The 23,560-nt window shown below is 46.3% G+C and overlaps 1 protein-coding gene across 4 annotated transcripts in view; it reads left to right on the top strand.

The window, feature by feature from the left end:
- Positions 1-23,560, top strand: part of BCL11B (BCL11 transcription factor B) — a 91,264-nt gene that overhangs the window by 13,764 nt on the left and 53,940 nt on the right. For 2 of the 4 annotated variants that reach the window (XM_082317608.1, XM_082317610.1), the window contains exon 2: positions 661-1,029. In XM_082317608.1, the coding sequence (XP_082173734.1) occupies positions 661-1,029 (369 nt within the window). The remainder of the gene's footprint in view (positions 1-660; positions 1,030-23,560) is intronic. The other 2 variants (XM_082317609.1, XM_082317611.1) reach the window with 1 other exon arrangement.

The raw sequence follows: 23,560 nt of genomic DNA on the forward strand, positions 1-23,560 counted from the left end.
ACTGTACACACTTTTAAAACCCCTTAACTTCTCATGAGACCGTGTCCTGCTTACCTTACTCTTGCAAACAGTTTGTTGAATTCGTGCTAATGGGTGGTCATTTAACCTTGCCGGTATCTTTGTAATGGGACAAGGTGGTACTAATTTTGCATGCCACATGGAGCCTGATCCTGCTTGTTCAGAGCATGCAAGCATTTTTCCCCCTCTCTCTGAAATAGGAGGACAGGTTTGGGTGCATAAGATTTGCTGGATGGGGCCTTGGCCAGATGGCTGGGAGATGCGGTGTGAAAGAGAAGGTGGGATAAAAAGAGAGGAACTATTTCAGAAAGTAACTCGGGGCTCGAACGTTTGCAAAATGGCTCTTTGCTGATATCCTTGCAGCGCTGGCAGCAGTGCGAAGGAGCTGTCAGGAAAGCTATGCCAGGTCAGCCTTTCCATTTTGTTTCAGGCAGGCTTCGTTGCAAAATATATTGAAATCATTCTGGGAGAGCGGAAAAGCTGAAAAATAAAAGATCTAATCAGGCTTGGCTTCTCTGGGGGGGTGGGGGGGGAGGCTGGGCCTCTCGTGATGCATCCTTCAGAGTCTCTGAACATTCAAAGCAATCTCTTTCTCTTCTCCCCTCGTCCCTTTCCTCCCTCTTTCTCCTTGTCCATGTAAAGCAGAGGCTGACCATGTGGAACCGGCACTCGCCGACGAGGATGAGAGCCTGGCAATAGCAGAGCCGGGCGGCATCAGCATCGCCGCAGGCGGGACAGACCCCGACTTGTTAACCTGTGGACAGTGTCAGATGAACTTCCCGCTGGGAGACATCTTGGTTTTTATAGAGCACAAGAGAAAACAGTGCAATGGCACTGGTGGTGCCTGCTATGAAAAGAGCATGGATAAGAGCAGCCCTCCCCCCTCCTCACGCGCCGAGCTCAGGAAAGTGTCAGAGCCAGTGGAAATCGGGATCCAAGTCACACCCGATGAAGAAGACCGTCTTCTCACGCCTACAAAAGGAATTTGCCCCAAGCAGGAGAACATTGCAGGTACAGCATGTTTTACACTCAATCAACTGCCTAGGTAATCTTTTAACGAGAGCCCTCTAGAAAGTGCCATGAAACACAGGCTTCAGGAACAGGTCTTTATAGGAGCCACTGGTCTGGAGGATCCTCACGGCTATGCAGAGCTCAGCAGGGCTGTCCACTCCACGTTTAACTCAGTGTAGCTATCTGCAGAGGGCCAGCTCCCGGAGAGAGCGGCTTCTCAGTCCCCTGGGAGAGCCATAGGGCAGCCTGTACATGTAGGAAAAAGCAGAAAGTTGGGGTCAGAAACCATTTCAAGAGCATCCTTAAGCAGGTAGCAGTGGCAGAGCGATAGGGGACTTCGGTGAGATGCTCAGTTCAGTCCAGTTCAGATACCCTTTGTCACATGCAGACCCACTGGGAAGGACCAAATCCAGACCCCACTGAAGTCAGTGGAAAAATCCTCTTCCCACTGACTGCAGTGGGAAGAAGATATGGTTGCGAGGGCTAAAGCAGGGCTTCATTAAGTCCTTGCTTGTTCCTTCTGCTGGGCTAGATGTCAGCTTCCCAGTCTGCATTGCTGCCTGTGCCGCCTGTCCGAGGTCTCTGCAGATGGCTGGAGTTGGGTGGGCAACACCTCCATTCACATGCATACCCCAAGTGCGGCTTTTGAATGACGAGACGAGCACAGGCTGGCCTGGGTGAGCAAATTGCAGGCATCTCTTTTTATAAAACTCTCGTACGTGGTGCCGTTACCATTTACTCAGCGGACCTCCCTGGTTCAGAGGTGGGCAGGCAGGAGATGGTATCCACCTGGGCGAGCTGCTGCGCAGCGGTTCCTGCAGAGCGCCCAGCGTGGGGCCGCTTCCGTCGTGCAGGGCGTTTCTTCCCTCTGCAGCGGTGTGTTCCTCTGTAGTGGTGAAAGGAAGGCTCTGCTCCCTGCTAGTGAGTGGGGGTTTTATGTTACACAGCAGGATCTCCCCTCAAACGGGCCTTTTTTGTTCCAATTGACTGTATCCCATACAGAAGACCAGTGGCAATTTGTCTTTGCTGCTGCTATCCCCATTTCTCTAGGAATTATCCTGTGGCATTAGATCTGATGGTCCAGGATCCTGCCTGTAATAGAGATGTTCCCATGAGGGGATCCCCAGAAGACTTGTGAGAGGCTCCTATCTTTACACTTGAAGCTTAAGAGATTCCTGGTTTTAGCACTGCAGGTCTCCGAGTCAGTTCCTAGCATCTCTGACAGGCTTGGCCATTGTATAAATGAGTCTTCAGATCTCCAGATGATCTGCCTCTTGGGAGCAGGCATATGACACCCATTGAGTATCTTCTTGTCTTCTAGGAATCTTTTTTGGGTGCAGTCACCATCTTGGCATGGGGCAGCTGATAGTTTTAGGGGCATTAGTGGTGGCAGCCTGTGCTGTAGCATTGTAAGCAACCCTACTGTAAGACCTGACCCTGTCCTTTCCTCATCCTCTTTCAGCTTTCCCCATCCTTTTTCAGCTTTCCCCATCCTTTTGCAGTTGTGAATGCACCTCTTGGCAGAGATGACTACCTCATGGTGTAGCAGCTTTGAGGGCTAGATTTCCTTCCCATTTGGTGAGCGCAGAAGTATTCAGGACCTTCTCCTCCAGCCTGCTGAAGGCCTCCAGAATGGTGCTGAGCACTCTCAATAGCTCTTGATCGCGGTGTGAGCTGATGGTGCTCAGCCTCTTGCAGAGGGTGCCCAGTGCTTAGTAAGGTTGGTCCAGGAGACCTACGCTGTAGTTGCAATCCAGATCTCATCTCTTACTAATCTGTGCCCAAGTTCAGTCCATAGTGAAATACGTCAATGGCAATGCCCAGCGTAGAAAGTGCTGTCCCATCCCAGCTTCTGGGGGTCAGCATCAATATAACTAACGCTTTTGCCATGCAGAAAATCTGCTGGGGGAGGGGGTGAAGGCGATGTTCACATGTGGAAAAGGCGTAAAAAAAAATTTAAAAGCCAATCTGGAGCACCTAATCTCTTTCAGACTAAACTGAGTATCAAATGAAAATATGTAGGAAAGATTTTGAATTGAGAAAAATAAAAGGGTTTATCACTTGATTGGCATTTTCTCAGCAGTGCACGGAGATAGGGACATCCACTAAATAGTGCAGTAATAATGCTTTCTCAATTAGGAGCCCAGCTCCGAGATAAAAAGGTGCAGCGTCCTTCCGTATTTTTTTTAATAGCAGCAGATAGTTTTCAATAGTAGGATAAAAGCCTCACATTACAGCCATGGAGGGTAGCCATGAAAAACCCACAGAAGTCATTCACTGGAAAGGCTTTAGTGGGATATACCAAACCCCTTATTTATATTTCAATAGAAAGGCTTTCTGCATTAGCCAAGAAAATCAGAATCTGCATTTAACATTAAAGGTATTTCCCAGTGAGCGGCTGTAGAGCATTGTTGTTAGATTTGTTAAAAAAAGAGACTAAATACGATTTCATAAAAGGGAAACTTAATCTCTAAGGCAGCTTTCTCCCACCCCACCACCCCCTCCCTTTATTTTTTTATTTTTTTGGTAATAATGCAACAGCCTACAGTATTTTTACTTTATATGTGACGAAAGATATTCTTAGCCTTTCTGTACTGCGACAGGAAGAATGAATTTCTTTATTCCACCAAGAAATATGTAAAATAATCCCTTAGAAGTATGGGGAGATATGTTTGTTCAAAGCATTTAAAATGTTATTTTAATCAAAGGCACAAAACACTCTACATGCTGTGTCAGCTAAAGGAGACCATTACATTTTAACAGCAAATCATGCTCTTTTTTCCCCTCCTAGCCAGCCCCCCCCACTTTGAAACTAACTTTTTTTTCATTAAATAAAAAGGCGAAAAAGATTAAAGAATAAAAAAACTTCAGTGGCTCAAATGTATAAAGTAATTTAATATGGTGGAAGCATTAATTATTTTAGCTTAATTGAATTCTGAGGACTGCAGTAGTTGCATTTTTGTAGACAAGCTCTGTTTATTATTTCTTTGTGTAGATTAACAGTAAAGGAAACATAGATAACTTTCAGTTATTTATTGTAAAATAAATGTGTCAATTCATGTGTAAAGCAAGCTGTTCAAAGATAATTGAGTCTTTATATTTGAAGAGGGAAACCAGAAATCACCCACTCGCCACTCCGGCTCCCTGAAATGTGCTGCCACCGCTGCTGCCCTCAAATAGGTTTCAGCTCCTCTTCTTGATCTTGTGTTATTTTTGTAGACCTTCTTATTTGGTCGAAATGATTTGTGCGGCCTTCTGCAGTGTGACTAAGCTGCCAAACCTTACAGCTTCCCATGGCTGAATGTAGCGAGGGTAGGTCAAGCGCTGAGCTTGGCTCTGCCATTGCACCTCTCTTCCCTCTGGGCGTGAGGATGTTGGGATGCAGCACCGCGCCGAGCACTCACCCTGGCGCAGGATGCTCTGGAGTCCCGAGGTCTTTCCTTCTCTCTTTTTGCCTTTCTTTCTTTCTTTCTTGGTAACTCTGCTTGCTCTGGTCACTGAATGCCTCTTGACCATGTAACAGACCTTGTGCCGCTTCAAGAGAGGCAGGTAGAGCTAAGGAGTCTGCAAGAATTTGCAGGCACAAAGTGCAGATCTCCACCTGACATTTCTAGATATCAGTAGAGACAAAGGCAACTTTATCTCCGCAATCAGCTTTTAAAGACCTTCTGATAATGAAGTCTATCATCTTTCCCTGACTGGTAAATCCACGATTTTCAAGGCGCTTTCACTTAGTTACCACTGTCCGTAAGGTGTGTGGTAGCATGTTAGCTGGCACTGGGAGGACGTGACTTGCTTAGGAGCAGTTCGTCCTGTGAAGTTTTTTTTTTCAAATTGGCTGACCTGTTTGAAAATCAGTTCTGCCTCTCATACAGAGAGTGTGATAGTATCGAACAGATGTACCAGATAGTCGCACAGCAAAACACAGCCAGGCCAATGAGTTGGCTAGGAGTTATCAGTCACCGCTTCTTTCACTTTGCCGCTGGCAGGTATTTTGGAAAAAATTAGACCACTGTTGTATTTTATACCTCTTTTTATCTGTTATATTTATCAGATCTTGGGCATAACTGGGTGGCCTCTCCTGGCTGAAGAAGGCCCTGGGGAGGTGGGTCCCGCTGTCCTTTGACTGATGGTATCTCCTGTCCTCCTCACGTCCCTGCTGGGCTCACGGGCCACCAGGCTGTTCTTCAGCACGGCTCTCTGAAACGATCCAGATTAAAGAAAAAGTACCCATCAGCTTGTTTTTAATACTGGATGCTTTCAGAGAACCCCGGCAGAGGAGAGAGCCTCGGTGGGGCAGGGCACCACTTGGACCAGACCTCCAGCTTCACTGGCTGGTCTGCAGGCTCCGGGCAGCATACCCTTGCGGACAGAGAACCACACCAGCAGCAGAGGCTCATTAAGACAGCATAGTTAATTTCTGCAAAGACAGTGCTAGGAAAGGGGAGGGGGTTGATTGGAATTCCTCGTTCATCCCATCCCGGCCACCAGTGCTGGGCTCCACACATTATGTACTTGAACTAGATGTGCATCATGAAAAAAGGCTCCCTGTCAGAGGCAGGATTTAACTGCAACCCCTGCTCCATGAATGTTCATTTCAGGCTTTTGAATGGTAAAACTGCCAGCGAGGGAAACTAAATAACTCGCATGTGCTGGAAGCCAGAGATAAACACCGCCGCAGGTTGCCATGAAATAGGCTATTTGATATATTTAGAATTGTTATTTTTCTCCAAATTAAGATTAGTTAAATCCATGTGTGTTGTGTGAGTGATTGTTAACTCAATGGCATGGATTATCCTTTTTTCAAATCATGACAGCTAATTATTATTGCTGTCTACCCTGAGACATTCACTTACAATGTACCATTATGGACCCGCGCACCCATATTAACTGTAGGACTCAGACAGCCATCGTGATGCCTTCACACGTGAGGCGAGGAAAACGCGAGCTGGAACAGCCCGAGGCCTGCGGCAGCGATGTCGGGCTGGTTGGGAAGAGGTGCCCTGAGCAGCGCTGAGCCGGCACGGGGCAGGGGGGCCGTCTCCTTCCCGAGGCCGCCGTGGCACCGGGTCCTGCCGCCAGCACCTCCCCGGGGCGGTGGGTCTTGCAGAAGTGAGTTGTCAAGGCCAGGCCAGGAAAAACACTACGTGGGGAAGAAGAGGCTTCCAGAAGTGTGTGGTAACAGAGCCTGAGAAACTCGTGTTGCAGCTGAAATCCTTTTCGTGAGGCTTTTCCAGGCTTGTTTCTTCCCTCACGTCTGCCAGGCTTTTCCTGAGTGCAGAGGAGTTACCTGGCCTCCTCCTCCTCTGCAGCTTCACCAGGTATTTAGCAACGTGTTTTGCTAATTGGTGCGGCCAAGCAGCGGGAGGGGGACACACAGGGAAGGTGTCAGCCGCAGCGGTGCTGAGAGCAGGGTTAACAAGCAAGCCTCCTGCCCCCGGGGACCTCGGCTGAGGTCCTGACTTGGGTCGCAGGTTGAAAAACGAGCCGGGTGATCTCACCCAGAGCCCTGCTTGTGCCCGGGGCAGGGCGGAGGGCACATCGGGGCAGCCTGGCTCTCCTCCGGGGGACAGGGCACCCCCAGCCCACAGGAGGGGCCCACGACAGCAGCTGCCCTCCCTGGGCTTGCTGCGGTTTCAAGCATGAGGAGGAGCTGCCGAAACGTTGACGGCTTAACGGTGAGGCCCGGTGGACGCTCTTGAGGTGATGTGATCCCCCCTTTTAGGGGATCCTTAGGGGGCTGGTGCAGAGGGCATCCTGTGGTGGCTTGGCAGCCCCCCATCCTCGGTGTGCCCCCTCAGTTGGCAGTGAGGGATGGCAGGGCCGCGCTGCTTGGTGCTGCGCAGCCTCTCCCGCCAAGGCACGGGTAAGCACCCTGCTAATCCCAGCAAGAGTTAAAGGTGAGAAACCTGCCGATTACGAAACCCTTTCTTCCCCTTGCTTGAACTCCACCGCACCCATGTGGCGCGGCTCCAGCACCCTGTGCTCAGCCCCGGCCCGGGGGCCACCGGCCGCCCTCTCCCTGCCGCCATCTCAGCTTGCCCCCAGCCGTGCGTGTCCTGCCCTGGGTCCAGCCCCGCCGGGCACCGAGGCTTTCCCGGCATCCCCGAGAGGCAAGTGTAAAATTAATCACACTGAGTTTTAAAAGCAGACTAAAAAAACTGCGGAGGAATATTATGCCCTCGATTCTCCCTGCCGGTTTTAGCTTTTTGTTTTGTTCCTCTCGCCATCCTGTTTTTCAAAGTTATTTTCTGCACCCTGTGTGCGGTTAGCTGGACTCCCGCGAGGCCGGGACGGCAGGTGCCAGTGCTGGAGGAGCGGCGGGGGGTCGGGCTCGCCCCACTCGCCCCAGTTTCACCTGGGTAACTCCCCTGAAACCGGCAGTGCCATGCCAGATCGATCGGGCGGCGCAAGTGGGGACCTGCCCCCGAACACACAGGGTGCTGAACTGTGAAACGGGAGCTCGCTGCTGTTATTTTCTCTCTCTCTGATCTCTCTTAGTTATAGTGATCTTTGGTTTTATGTGTGACAGTGCTAGGTAAAACCTTTTCGACAGAAGTGCCATTTTGCAGGCTGATGAGAGGCGATTTAAGAAGGTCATTCAGTACACATGGCCAGAGTCTTCTCGCTCTGGGGTGGATGTGTATTACGAGTCACTCTTTAAGAGCAAAACTTGCTTGTTTGCACCGGCTTGGCACTGCCGTTAACCTCTTTCAGTTCAGTGGAAGGACTCTGGACTTACTCAGAGGTAGAGCCCAGTCAAAATGTCACCCAACAAAGTGGTTTTTTGCCTTTATTTGGGCCCTCTTGTGAAATTACTTGGGCCATGTGTGGGAGACCAGAAACCGTGTTTATATCTCTGATTATTATTAGCATGGAAAGACTGGTAGATTTTTTAGACAACACTAATGGTAAATGATGAAAAGGCACTGGTCAGCCAGTCATGACTCATTTTTCTTGACAACTTTGCATGCAACTTAGGAGCAAAGTAAAAGTACTGCCCAACCATCCTGTAGACTGCTTTGGCATTTGTGTGGATGTGACTAATAGCAATAGGCTTGTGCTCGGTGGAGTACTGACTGCAAGAAAGGAGTTGAGTGCATTCGCAGGGGAATTTTGCCCTGGGATGTAGCTGAAGGAAAGCCGGTTGTGTGGAAGTACTATAAAACAGAAAAGCTCCCATATAGATAGATAGAAAAAGTTGTTGTTCCTCTCCGACACTGAATAAATACATAAAGGCAGAGAAATGGTTCCTTTGCTTCAGCAGGACAGAAGTGCCGCTATAGCATGGGGCTGCCTCCCTTCATGTCTTTTCCATAGATTGTTTTCCTTTCTCAGCCCGTGTTTGAACTGTGCTGCCTATGCACACAGTGACCAAATCGGCTGTGACATAAAGGTTGAACCTTTCTAGGGTTTTTTGGAGATTGGAACATTTTTCTATCATAACTGGAGAAAAAAAACCCTGTGAAGTAATCATACTTTTTGTACAAGAAAAGCTTGGATTTCTATGTCATGTCACATAACTTCAAAGGGCATAGATTTGGGGCTGAGTTTCAGTGCTTGCTTCGGTGCCGAGTGGGAAGATGGGAGCCTGGAGGGTGAGAAATAGAGGAGAGAGGCCAGGTATAGAAATAAAACCGTGTTTCTCAGCGGACAACCCTGGATGCCTGGAAAAACTGGGTATCTCTCGGCTGGGGAGACACGCGTGCTCGCTCCGACAAGAGCATCCTTTTCAGCATGGTTCCTTCTCCCCGTTCCCTCCCACCCTCCAAATGGTAATTGGTGGGCTGTGCAGTAGAAATGTTATAAAAAAAAAAAAAAAGAAGAAAAAGTGGGTGGGTGGGGTATCTAGGGATTTGGTGTCTAAGCTCAGGAGTTAAGCCGGAAATCCCAGAGATGTAATGAAAACAAAACGGACTTTTCACTCGCGCTGTGGCATTCTGGCAGTGAGAACGCTTTTGTGAGCCAATGTTTTCATTGTAGGTTTTCTCGAGAGAAGTAGTGGAAACGAATCGTTAACCCCTTAACAGGAACGAATGTGGTTGCTGCAGCGGGGAGAGGAGAGCCGTCTTGGCTCCTCGTTGCCATGTTGGAGAGCTTGGGGGTGTGTGTATGTTTGTGTGTAGTGGGGAAGGTGGGGTAGATACCGCTTGTAAGGAGTTTAATAATCTTAATGGCAGATGTGAAGTGGTTACTTAGCGGTTGTTGTTTTTTCCTCTTTGCATGTATGCCTTTGCAGAAAGAGTTGAGCACGATCAGCACAAACCACTGTTAAGCCCAACAGCTCTTAAACTTGCTCTTTCTTCTGGCATTTAGTAGCATATTTCTTGAGCGAGAAAAGGGGATGCTGCTCGCCGGTCCCTTGGCAGGGTCATAAAAGCTGCAGATGGAAAAGACCTACCAAGTAGCAGATCCCAGTTTTCTTGCAAAGTGGAAGTACAAGATGCGTGTCTGTCGCAGGCGTGTTACGTATATAGCTTTAAATGTCCAGCAGCCTTGGACAACGTTCAGCCTTACAGGAGTAAGCCCCTTCATTAAAATGAGGGAGTTTGGGGAGGAAGGGAGGTGGGAGTGATTAATTTACCTTAACAGCCACTTTTGGTGAAGAGATTGTGTATCCCTGTCCTCCATGCTCTGATTAGGCAGCATTTTATTTTGATATTTTATTTCACCTTTTGATCACGGCTGGCACTTACCATATTTCTCTCTCCACTCTCTCATTAGGGTATTTTATCTGCACGTATTCTTGCAAGCGGTATAGAGCATCAGCCCCCTGCTCTAGCTAAAGAGCATCTCATCTACCCTTTAGCATCTCGGAAGAGCAATTAAAATCATTATACACCTTCTTCCAGCTGTCTGAGGTCCTCCGGTCCAGCCCTTGCATGCAGGCTGTGGGACATTTGGTGCTGTGCAGACTTTGGATGTAATTGCATAGCTGCTGCAAGGGGCTGTGTCTCTGCAGCTGACCTTGCTCAGCGCCTCTGGCCTCTGAATAGATGTTTGCCTTCTTTCTTCCCGCTTTGACAGCTCCCCCCCTCCTCACTCCAGCCCCTCACTCTGCCCCAGCCCACTCCTTGTCTGCTCACACTGGGAAAGCACCACGGCGGCAAGGTATTTGTGGCTGAAACTGCTTTGGCAATGAGCAGAGGCTGAGGAGAGTGTCGGTTCTCCCGCACGCCGCTGTTTGAAGAGGGGAAAAATAAGAAAGAAAAGAGACGCTGCTGAATAAATGATGGTTCTACATGTTTTTTATACCACGCTGCTTTCGTAATGGTCATTTAAACAAGGTGGAGTGGTGGGGGAGGAGAGAACAAGACGAGACTGCAGACAGGGATTAAACAGCGCTCTTCTTCTTTTAAGACATTTATTATTTTCAGAGTCAAACCTGTAGCCAGCTAATGTAACTGTAAAAGTCTCCTTTGAATTATTGGCGAGGTGCTCTGAAGTCTTCTGTTATAGCTGATGTACTTGCATGCAGGCAAAATCCAGATTTGAATTTAGCACCTACTTGTTTTATTTTCTTTATTAAACCAACTCCCAGCTCATTTTTTTCCTTTCAATACCCGCTTTTCGTTTCCCGTTTTCTAGAGTGCCCTATTACTAGCTCATAAAAAGAGTTAGAAACTGAAGGGAAGTTTCCTGAGCAAGAAGGATTTTTTTTTTTTTTGGCCTTTTTTTTTTTCTTCCCCTATGGCTTGGCCCAGAGCCAACCTGTCTTTCAACAAGTAGAGAGCCATTCCAAGTTGAAATTTATAGAGCAGAGTCCAGGTTCAAGGGCTGAAGCCCGCCAACAGCTCCAGCCTCTTTGTTACTGATTAATTCTGCAAGCGGTTCAGCTGGTTTGCTCACTTCTGCCTGCTCTTCACAGCACCGCAGCGCTTCGGAGTCCGCTGCCGCTGCTTCCCCCTCCCCTGCTTTTCAGCAGCAGCGCTTTCACCTCTCACTGTACAACGTCCCCCCGAAATTCATTTTAACCCCATGCAGTCCAAGCTGCACTGAGTCGACTTTATGGTAAAATTATAAAAAATCCTTTCTCTCCGCTTTTTTTCCCTCCTTTTTTTTTTTTTTTTTTCTTTTCCTTACAGCTAATTTTAAACGTCTGGAGCTTCCCGTTTCACTTCAGCTCATATTAACGATTGCTTCTTGGCATCGTTTGGAACCCAAGTTCCCAGGTTTTAATTAGTTTACTCAAACGCATGCAGCGGGGCAAAATAGTTTCTTTCAGCTTTACCTGCAAAGGATGTTTCCCGTCTCAGCAAGGGGGTTTCCCTTGCGGAAGGATTTGAAAGACACAAGTTTTCAAGTGGTCTCAATATGGGGCCCCACAAGAGTGAGCGTGGGAGGTGAGGGGGAGAACGAGCAGGAAGAAAAAAGGAGAAAAAAAAAAAACAACAAGAGTTTGGGAAAGTACCTTGAAATGAGGATGGTCCCAATCCTGCAACAAACTGGATGTCAAAGCATAACCTTATTGACGTCAGTGGGGGTTTTGCCATCGGCTTTAGCGAAGGCAGGATTTCATCCTTAGCCTGCGCCGAGCTGTAGGTACGCCAACGGTCCTCTCGCAGTCAGCGGGATTACTGATGTGCAGAAAGTTAAGCATGTCTGTAAGCGTTGGCAGGATTAAGATCTGTGCTGGTATTTTCAGACCAAGTGAAATGCATGTGGGAGGTTTTTAAAGAAGAAAGTGCATGGGAGTTTTAAAAAAAGGAGAGTGTAGCCGAGCCTGCCATTTTTAAGTGCCTTGGGGAAAAACCTGCGTTGCTATTAAAAATATCGGAGGACTAATGTGTTACTAATTGTGTCACAATTAACTTCTTTAAAGTATTCGATTGTGAGTCCCAAGAAAATAAAAAGAAGGGGGTGAATAGCTAGAAATTCAGGCCTGCGTTTCAGTTTAAACATTTCTTTTTTATTAACTAAAAATAAAAGCAAGCCTAGAGGTTCACTTTACCATGCATCTTGGCTACTCTGCTCCTAGAAATCTACTTTTGCGTAGGTTATTTAAAGAATTAAAAAAGGATGACAACAAAGAAAAGAAGCTCAAACCCAGTAGCTGAGACCCCTATATGTGGCTTTACCACAAAGCTCTTAAATTCTTGTTTAAACATTTCTCCAGAGCCGTTACTCAGGAAGTAAAAATGTGTGCTGTTTGTCTATAGCAGATTAAAAGTTTACCTTTAATGTGACAGCTTCTCAAATCTAGTGTCGGAAACTTGCCTCTATTTTATGGTATTATGAAACAGGTCTGGAGCAGAAACAATATATTTAACTAAGAGAGAATGAGATAGAATTTGTGGGTTTGTTTCTTTAATGGTTTATAACCAGAAACCTTTTCTGTGTCTGTCTCTGAAACTTTTGTACATACAAGTGGCCAGCACATGTAAACCACACTTTGAAATTTAACAGTTAACCTTAAAAATTCTTAAGTTCAGCAAAATGGAACTTTTTTTTTAGTCTAGGGACAGCTCTTTGTAATGATCTGGCAGAGGAATCTGAAGTTGTTTTTTTTCTCCAAAACATTCATAATTTCAGCAGTAGAAAACTGCAGCACACCCGAGCTCTGAGAAGGCTCTCTCACATCTGCCTCTGCCTGTGTGCCGATTCCCTGGGGTCCCATTTATAACAATCTAACAAGATAGAATCTGCCTTTGAGTATCAGTAAATATGGCTAAAGATCACAAAACTGTACGCATAATTGTTCAAGACTAAAAGGCAGAATATAGTGTTTGATCAATGTTTATGGTACAGGGCCTTCTTGCAGAAAGAAGTTAAAACAGTAACCCCCAAGCCCCCTTAAACCCCGCCCTGAGCCCCCACTCCATCCCCCTCAGACTCCACCGAAGCATGCTGTCCTCATTGTGCAAAGTTCATCATTTAAGATGATGCACTTCATTTTTGATTTTGAAGTTGATCGAGGATACTCGATGGGAGCTGTTTCTGGAACAAGATGCACAAGGTAGTTTTCTGTTAGCAGCACCAGTACACGGGAGTGAAGGACGTCTTTGCTGGCCAGCATAAGCACCCATCCCTCAGGTCAGGGGGCTTTTGACAGTGCGTTGTCTTGGGCTGGCCTCATCCTTACCACGTCTGCTCTGTGGATGAGGAAAAACACTCTCAGTCCTCAATGCTCCCTGTCTCAATTAACGCTCATTAGAAATATTTAAGCAGAGGGAGGTTATGGATGCAGAGTTGTCTCAGAGACCCCTAGCAAAGGCGCCTGCTTGTGTTGAAAGGACTGATGAGCTGGATGGATGAGGTCTCCGCTGGCGCTGGAGCCTTGCTGATGCTCAGGCTAGGGTTTGTGCTGGCCACCGGCAGCTTGCAGCAGGCATTGCCAAGGTGGGGTGATGCAGCAGCGGGTGGGTTGTCCCCGCTTCCTCCGCTGGAAGCCCGGGAACGCCTATTGTCTTCGCTCTTGGGAGACTTCCCTGCTGTCTGGAAGGGTTTTTTTTTTAGGGTGATAGTGAGTGGAGAATGCAATACAGATGGATCTGTTTCTCTTTCATTAGCTCTTTAAGATGCTTTTTAAAATGTGTTTGCTTGCTTTTCAAATGGTAAATGTCAGTGTTTCAAATATCACTGTTAAAAAAAAAAAAAAAAAAAAAAGGGTCTTTGAAAAAGCCCAGGCCAGGACTTTGTTAAAATGCTGGTCTAGAAGTGGCAAAGGTGACTCTGGACATGCACAAAGAGGGGAAGATGTGGGGCAGAGCCGGTGCTAGTTTACATTCAGGGCTGGTCCCTGTTGGAGGCTCCTGCCAGGGCAGAGCCCAGAGCAGGTCCTGCGGGGGGAGCCAGCGGCAGGGGAGAGCTGCAGCCAGCAAGCGGGGCTGGGTGCTGGCGAGGGTGCCCGCGGGGTGTGCTGAGCGGGTGGCTGTGACTTCTGCAGTGAAAAACCCGTGCTTTGGGGAACGGGGTAAGAGTACCGAGAGAAAACCTTGAGGGGCAGATGTGTGTATGCTCCAGCGGAGTTCGTTTCTTACCGAGGAAACTGTGGCCTTTGGGGTGAGATGCTGACTCGAGTGTGCAGAGCACTGCGCTAGCAGAAATACCACCCCAGCGTGCCATCACGGAAGAACCTTGGCGCTTCCAAAATCACGCTTGAATACTTCTGTTTCCCACCCTCCTGTCCCTACACTTCTCCCAGCCCTGGCTGTGTGATGGCAGGGATGAGCAGAGCCTAAACCCCATCCCCTGTAACCCTTCTCTAGGGCAGCTTTGTGTGGTTTGATGGGTAAAGTGCAGGAGACCATCAGCCCTTTCTCCAACCCTGCAATCCCACCTTTGTTCCCAGGAGTGGAGCAAGTCCAGGAATTTTTAGTGCTCGTTGCTGTTGGTTTTAACCCTCCCATCTCTTTGCCAGTGCCAGCTTTAAACCGCCCACAGGAGATATGCAGATAGGCACTCTCATTTCTCAGACGAGGCAGAAAAGATGTGAATGGCTTGATTTTTCCAACGTGCCCGGCTGCGTCCGGCAGGGGCTCGGGGCAGCCTGCTGTGCTCAGCACCCCTCTGGATGAGGCCACAAGTGCTACCATCCAAAATGACAGCAGGGAGCGGGTGATGGCAGCAGGGCTATCACTGGGAGAGCCTGCCCTCTGGTTCACTGCTCACAGCCCTACCCTTTTGTGCATGCACTGATATTTTTGAACAAGCCCAAATCCTTCCGGGTCTCCGTGCTGTTAGCAAGTTCCCCCCCTCCCCAAAGTCCTTGGCAAAACGGTTGGATTAAACAAATGTGAAATCACAGGCGGAGCACCAGGGAGGGCGGCGATCTCGCCCGTCCCCTCTCGCAGCCTGTGCACCACCGGTGAGGATGGATGGAGGATGGGAGGCTTCGTGCCACTTCCCGGAGCCTCGGCAGCGTTGCCGCTGTGGGCATGGTGCCAGAAGATGGCTTCTGCCTTGTAATTGAATAAGGATCTAAGGAAATTTCACTAGCGAGCATGCGATAGGGCCCTTCCCCGCACGGGGAGATGGGAGCCCCAGAGCTGGGTGCCTCGGGTGAGATCCTGTCTGAGTTTGGCTGTGTTGGGACGAGGATGGGTGCCCTCATCTTCACCGCGGGTGTCAGACCCAGGAGGAGCTGGGACTCCTCCACGCTGTATCACCGCAACTGGGTGCTGAAGAAGAGGAGGAGGCAGGGGGGAAAAGGGGGGGGGGAGAAAAGAAAAGATCTGTGACAAAATCATGCGACACCCACGTAAATATTGTTTGTATGAATTGGGTCCTTCATCTTTTGTTAGCAGCAGCTTGTTAATTAACAGCAGATTAGTGCTGCTTTCTTCTGACACATGAATATATTTTGGGCTAGAAAATACTTGTACTCAATAAAACTGTGTGACTGAACAATTCAGAAAGTACCAGCGGAGCGCCGTAATGGATTCCCTTTTCATCCCCTCCCCCCCGCCTCCTCCTCCTCCTGCTCTAAATGCAAGCAGATTTCTGCAGTCTAGTGCAGAAGAGACATGTTAAACACAGCTAAATAAATCATGTTTACTCTTGGCGTTCTTGGTAGTGAAAAATCTGTTGGCTGTTTTTACTTCCTTATTTCTCAGCATTTGCTTCCTACCTGTTTTTGAGCCTGTGCCCAGAAATAGTAGTTTTGTCAAACGAGTGGATTATGCCAACCAGCAGTTCCCTCTGCCAAGGAAGCTGCTGGATCGCAAAACCCGGTGACTTCTTTCTTACAGTGACACTGAGATTCTCCCCCTTCCTCCCCCCCATATTAGAATATAAAATAAAAGCATTAAAATCTGGAGAAGGAGAAAAAGTAACCAGATCCTGGCAGTTTAAGAGCCCAGATTAAGGAAAGTTGAACTTCTGTTCCAGAAGCCTTCCTTTAAGCTGTTTGTGGAGGTGAAAGCACTGGTGATAGCAATAATAGGAACCAGACATTTTCCCTTTCTCGTTATCATTCCTTGTCCCATTCCCCCCCCACAAATGGTGTGGGTTTCGTTTCAGTGTTGGGTTTTTTTTCCCCTCTACAGAGAGGTTTACAGCTGGGAGGGAGAGGTAACCGCGCCTTTATTTTAACCGAGCGGGCTCGTGGGCTCTGCTGTTGCAGGCAGCGGGTGAACTCTGGTTTTGAGGCCGAATTCTGCTCCTGACCCTGCGCTTCTGGGCGGCCCCATAAACCTCTTGCTCGAGTGAGGGCTGCTGAAGGGGCTGAGCTCCCTTTGCAAGGTGGGGTGAATGCAGACATGACAAAGCCATGCACAGGTATATGTGCGTGTATATATATATGTGTGTGGCACATCTGCTGTCATCAGCAGAGCTGTGTTGAGTGGAGGGGAGTGTAACCCAAAAGGTAACTAACTCTGTTTTGATGCAACCCTCTTTGACCTTGGGTGGCAACTTTTTAGCCTGGACCCATCCTCCTTGCTGCTGTTACCCCAGATGTCAGTGATCCCAGATGTGACTGTAACATGGATTATGAGCCTGGTGGACTCTCCCTGTTTGGTTTTAAAATTAGAAAAAAGATCCTTTTTCCCATCAGGGCTTTGCATGTATTTACTCTTTGATCACATTGGAAGGGCCTTATCCTGTCTCCGGAGGAGCTTTAGTTCTGCTTTCAGTGGTAACAGGGATCTGGCCCGTGCTGAATATTAGCATTTTAATGGCTTACTTAAAACCCCCTTGCTGGTACACTCACAGGGCTCCCTGCATGAGCGGAGTCCAGCTCTGGGGTTTTGCAAAGCCATGTTGCAGGCTGCAATGCCTGCTGAAAGAGAGGAGCGGGGACGGCCCATTTGTCATAGATTATTAGTACTGTCAATAATAACATGTCTACAGAAGCCAAATTAATTCCTTCTTCTACTTTACTAAGTCCGAGAAATGCCAGATCAGTTTCAGAACAGGGGAAAAAATAAACAGAATCAAAGTTTGTACGTTATGATTCCTCTGAATTTCTAGTGGGAATACTCTGCGATAGAAATGATATTTCCACAGAGGCATTGGCTGCCAGTTTGCTTAATTACATTAAATAGTGGTATAAACCTCGGCAGAACATAAACCTCTGTTACAGCCAGTCATTAGAATATTGAATCATAAGGAATAATGATACCAGTGCTAACGTGTTATAACAGTCTTTATTATATTAGTGATTGAAGTGTTATTTAAAAAAATAAGGTTTGTTGTAGTGGTTTAGGTGTGTATGCATATTTTCTCTGATCACCTATTTAAGAGGCTGAAGCCTGGATTTGAATTTATTACAGGGAAATAAAAGGCTTGCTTAGAGGAAGAACTACTAGATTGCTGCTTATGATTTTACAATTTGATTCCGCTTGTCCTTAAGGAAGGTTCATAACGCTTACTTGGGAAATGCTATCTACATCTAGAAAATTAGGGTTAAAAGGACTACTTTGTTGAAACTAATTACAGGAGAGTTCAGTTTTTTAGTTGGTGACATTTTAGAGATTTTGCTTGTAATGCAAGAGGTTATAGAAAGATTTGGTTAGACTGTGATATACAGCAATAAGCTGCCGTTTGAGTATGTTAACATTTTCATCGGAAACAAAACCAAAACCCACTAACCGTTATTTCACTGGGGTGATAGGTATGAATTTAACATTGCTTCCTCATCCTGACCATGGATGTTTGAAGGAATTCTTTTGCTTCACCTTGGTTTGTACAGTATCTCTGTTTTGTTATAATTTTTTTTTTTAAATACACTTTCCTGGGTAATCAACTTCAGCTTCCATTTTAAACAGACCTGATAATAAAAAGCCTTTTTGTGTCATACTTTTATCTTATGGAGAAAGATGCTATTCTGTACAAATAAATGGGTGAATTGGGAGTTATGGGGAAATCTGATCCAGAAAAAAATATACCTCAAAAAAAATGTCCTGTACGCAGAATGGTTCTTGGTTTCTTGTAGTTGGCTTTGCTCTTAGTTTTGTGTCATACTGAAAGGAGTAAAGGGTTCTTTTTATACCGTACTTGTGTTTTACCTCTCCTGATGCAGGGTTCAGTTATCCTGTCTAATTAGCACTTGTGACTGGCCAAATTCTGGTTGGATCCAAGTCTTTGGGTGAAGCTTTTCATTGTGCTATTTAGCAGCAGGATTGGGTGCAGGTTTGCAACGTGCTTCCTTGTGCAAATGAAATGTCGGTTTATTATTTCCCTTCTTTAACTTACATTATAGTCTGAACTAGATTCCTGGTTGCTGGTTTATTTGTCTGCTTTCTTTTGTTATTTAAAAGCTAGTTAATTTTCTAGCCTCTTTTCCATTCAGAGAGCATTATTTACTCAGTTGTGCTGGTGTCCAGTAAATTGAGGACTGAAGCTTTAGATCCTCAGGGTTTCCCTCATTTGGTGGATTGTTTTACCATCTCCAGTTGATTGCTCTGCTCACTTAATTTGATAGATTCCGTTATCAGACTTGGGCCCGCTTGTACACATGCAGCTGGATTGGTTTTCCCCTGAGAGATGCAAAACTCAAAGGGAATCCTCATTTTAAAAATCTCTGTTGCTTTTCCCCCCGCTACGATCGCTTGCACTGCTTTGCTTGTTTAAGTTCGCTCAGCGTTAGTGAAATGCGCTGGTGAGTGTGAACGTGCTCTGTGCATAAGGGAAAATTTGCAAATTATAAACGTGCACGTTAATGGGACCCCCCCAAACACTCTTATATTACTTGAAGTGTAATGTATGCATTCACACTAGGCAGGTAGACTATTTTTCACATTGAAATTCAGCACTTATAAAGTGCCTACACTTACATTGCTTTTGGCAAGGGGTGAGTGAAAAAAACAGGAGCTGTGATTCTCTCCCAGAGCTAATTGTGTCTGTATATTAAGTTTGTCCATCTGTGCTTTGCAGGGACATCGGTATCACCTGATGGTCCTCCTTCATATTTCCAGCACTGAAACAGTTAACAGTGCTGCTACTTAATATATTGCTGTTACAGAGTCGTTTTAGTTTCCAGGACATTTAACGAAATCAGGTGGATGTCATTAGCCAGTTTTCACAGATGGGGAGACTGAGGCACAGAGAGGCAGAGTGACTTCATCTGCCTCGCTTTCCCCAGGTTCCCTCCCCTTCCAGGAATTGTTCTTGCTATCAAACAGCTGAAGAGCTGCTGAAGCTTCATCCTGCCTAATTTCACCATTCTTTATTTATTTATTTATTTTATTTTATTTTAGTGTGGGACAGGGGAAAAAATTCAAAAGTACTAGTAGAAGGCAAACTTTAGAGTAAGGAGGAGATACTTACCTGAGGAGCAAATCCTGCTGTTGTCTTTTCCGGAGGCTACATTCTGCCCGAGGATACGTGTGTGCTGTGCAGCGTCTGCCGGTGCGAGCAGGGCTCAGTCTCGAATGGCTGAGGCAGCAGAGAAGTCCACCAGTGTTACTGACTCCTGCCTATCTGGGGCTCTTCCCTGGCCACTTCACTTCCTTCATTTTAGCCTCTTGACCATGCTCTTGTGGTCAAGCTCTCAGATTATTTGTAGTGGTATTTCTTTTTCTAGCTGCCTTTATATATTATTTTGCCCTTTGGAAACAGCTTTTTCCATCCACTGAATTCCTCTATTAATTCCAGGGCCTGTTAAATTTCTGTGATCGTCTGTTAGGGTGGTTATATGTTTCAATTACATCAGGAATATTTGCTGGTATATAGAAATATTCACGGTATAATCAGGACTAAAAATTTTAATCCCCACAAGGATTTTTACAACCATTGAAACTCCCCAGGACTTAATTACAAGAGTTGGGGAACAAACTTGGGAAAATTGATGAACTGTTTATTGTCAACCCTTTATGCCTTTTGGAAAACAAACTCCACAAATCAGGGTGATTATTGTTATTTGTTAGTTCATTGCGGTAGCTTCTGGACATTGCAGCTCAGATCAGGGCACCATTGTGTTAGGCACTCTGCACCCCTGGAGTGAGAGCCAAGCTCCGCTTGGAAGCATTTTGGGGCTGAACGGACCAGACAAGTGGAGGGTGGGAAGGGAAAAGCCGAGCTCTGGGAGGGGATGTGCCATAGCCCGGGTGGCTCGTGTCCTGGGGTGTGTGCCCTGGCCCCCGTCCCAGCCCAAAGCCCTGTCTGCAAGACCACCCTCCTGAGAGGAGAAAACGCCCTGGTTTCCTATGTTATATTTATATCACATCTGTTGATATGCTGTATTTACTTATGCCTTATGATATTTTAGGCTCAATCTGCCCTTGTTTCCCCTGCTGTTACTCCTGGTTGCTCTCATAGCAGAGGGGTACAGTCCTCCTGGGGGCAAAGCCTTGTGTCGGTGGGGTGGGCAGAGGGCATGGCAGGAGGAAGCAATGAATGCAGCCTTGGGGTGGGCGAGATGCCTTTTTCTTGTGTGTTTAATCGGGGTGAGGCACGATATTTCAGTTTTTTGCTTAGCTTCGTGTTCAAAGCACAGATGAGGGGCTGGGAGCAGGTTTGGATGAGCATCAGGTGGGAGGGGGGACGGGTGGTCCTGCCGGAGCCTCCGCAGGGACTCGGCTCATAGGGATGCTGCCGTGTGGCACCTGGATGCCCCCGCGGGTTTCCCACCCCGGCGCCCGAGCGGGTCCAGTGACAACCCACGCTCCCATTTCCTAAAAGACAGGTTTTGGCACTGCATAAGCAATCTTGCAGGCATAGTGTGGGCTACTTCTGGGGATCCACGTGGTCTCTTAGGTAAGTAAAAATCTCCACAGCCTGCCCTCGATGTCTGAGCCTCCAAAATGCCATGTGCAAATATGTGGATGACCTAAAATGTGGATTTTTACGCAGTGAGAAGAGTTGCATGCTCAAAACAGGATATTTAGATATATTAGGATATTTATTAACCACACGGGGTGTTCCAAGCTCAGTTTATTTATCTTTCTAAAGTGCTTCCAGATCTTTGCGTGGAAGGCACTAGAGAAATGAAAGGCGTATTATTATTGTTGTTGTTGTTATTATTATTATTATTATTACAGCATCTAACTACTGACAGGCAACCACAGCTGCACGCTCAATTCAAGCCACTTAAATTTAGGGGCTGATTTTTACAATATTGACTCTTAATACTTTTTGCCATTGACTCCATATGCTGAAATGTGTGTTCACCTGCCCTGCTGAAGTATCATTATTCTCCAGAAATATGTAAATGGGGTGCTTTTAATGAAAGGAAGAAAATGTGGCATAAATATTAAGTATTCACATTTATATGGTAGAACTCAACTGCCATTTAAGAAGGGCTTCAAAGCAACCAACTGTATGAGCTGGTAGTTGCTTCTCTGTCATTAAAAAAGAAAATGCATTGATTAAAATAAAGCCAAGGAATCTCATAGACAAAGGATAACATTTACGGTGTTCAAGGGTCTGACACGAGCGATGAACAGCCCAGGAAATGGAGAGCTGAGTTTCACAGTCAAGCGTTTTAATCAGTACGGTTGTGCACAGCCGCTGCCGCGTGTGTGTTATGTAATATCACACTTCACCCGCCCACACACACCTAGAGACAACAGGCGTCTTCGAAAGGTCTTGGCATTATTCAGAGGAAAGGCTCCCAGCAATACCCCTGCATGGTGTTCAACCTTATCTTTACTTAGTTTAGGTGTTTCTTTTTTTTTTTTTTTCCCCTCCTTCCCTTCTCCTTTTTTTTCCCCCCTTTTCTTTCCTGTGGTACATCAAGAGCGGGTATTTTTGTATCTCCAAAAATGGAGCAGATATGAGGGGAAAAATCCCATTAGCACCATGATGTGTTTTCACGGCAGCTCTGAAGGTTCTGGTCATGGCTGTTTTGTGCATTTTGTAGCATTGTCCTCATGCTGTTATTATTATTATTATTATTATTATTATTATTATTTTTTATTATATATTTTTTTTTAAGTAGAGTTGAAATGTTACATTCCGAAGACACCAGCTAATTATAAATGGTACACAGACTATGCTTTCTTTAGAATTTAAAATAGGAAATAATTAACCAGAGGTTTTAAAGATCTGCGGAAAAGCCAAACAGGCCTGTGAAACCCCAGGATCTAATAACAAAGAAGGTGAGTCGGTTTTCCAATGCCGTAAGAGTTTGAAGACATCCTTGCTCTGGCTTTTGAGTAACAGAAAGAGCTCAACCACATTTTGTCCTGGTATAAGGTAGCCCTGAAGTTAACTGCTTTTCCAAAGAAGACAAAAAAAAGGGATGTTGCTGGCTGCTAATTAGATGTATTTTAACTGCAGCGTCATTTCAGCAGCTGATATTGTTATTCTGTGCTTCAGTGTGAATCCTTAGTGAAACTATTAAACTGTGAGACCCTGAACTTACCAGACATTTTGTAACGTGGCTGGATTTTTGTATCCTTGTTCAGAAACCTGTGGGGAGTGGAGGACCTTTCTGGCTCAGACACAGGAAACACATTTCTTACCAACTGATTACCAGGGTGGGCAGCTGAGACCTCCTTGCACCCTTCTTTTGCACTTTCTTTTTCCTTTTTTTCCCTGACAATAATATTTCTTCTTTCTGTTGCTCTCCCTCCCTCCTCTCCCCGGCAGTGGTCAAGCCCCGCGGTGCACCCTCTAGCCGAGGAAGGGGATTTAACTGCAGGGACCGGTCTCGGTTATTTCGGGATACTTCTGCCTCCTGCCTGTTGTATACAATAAGTTGGCTGTTCTCAGTAGCCGGTAGGCTCTCAGCATCAGGCAGGCTCCTGCTTTTGAAAAGCAATAGCCCACAGCAGACGGTGGACTTAGCCATCATTTTCCTATCGGTTTCTCACCCAGGATTCTTACTTTGTAATTGCTGGGTTGGGTTTCTCAGGGTTTGGATTTTTCCCCCCGCCTTCTTGCATCGGTTGCTTTTATTCTCCTTTGCACTCTAAAACAAAGTGACTGATACAATATCCAAACTGATGAAAAAGAACGGGATTTTTTCCCCCTTTATTTGCTCAGATTTGAATTGGGTTATCTGCCTATCTTGTTTATGAAATTTTGTGCTGTCTTTTCTGCACAGACTGTGACTCCCAAATCTTCCACAGCTCCATTTCCATATTCCTGCGTGCTTGTTCTTTGTTAATCACTTGGCAAGCGCTTATTTGAATATTAAAAATTTCTTTAATCATCAAAGGCAGGAGCACAGCTTCATGAATATTCATATTTTTTTCCTCCTCAGACTGGATTCTAGTTCATTACCCTGCAGTAAAGCCAAACAGTCATCAATCGCGCTCATTACAGCCGCTGGCGTTTTGATTGGCTGCCTGCTGCTGGTAGCCCGCGTCCCCCATCCTCCCGCTCTCCTCCATGAGCTGTCGTGTACCTGCCAACAACAACAAAAAAAAATATATCAACAATGCAAGAATAAATTTCTCCGGTTGAAAAACAACTTTGCAAACTTGTCAAACAGTCCTCGTCACTTTTTTTTTTTTGGTTTTACACCAAAAAATTAAAAAAAAAAATCAGAAGGGAGAAACTTGAGCTTTAGAGATGAATATTTGTCAAGAGAGTTGACGTAAGTTTCATTTGCATAATGACTTTGTACTTCTGCATTAATAAAATTTGCATATGAAGCCATGTTAATTACTCCTGATCATGCTTTTTGCATTCATGCATAGTA

Source organism: Platalea leucorodia (genome assembly GCF_965183815.1).
Source record: "Platalea leucorodia genome assembly, chromosome: 7".
Classification (NCBI taxonomy): domain Eukaryota; kingdom Metazoa; phylum Chordata; class Aves; order Pelecaniformes; family Threskiornithidae; genus Platalea; species Platalea leucorodia.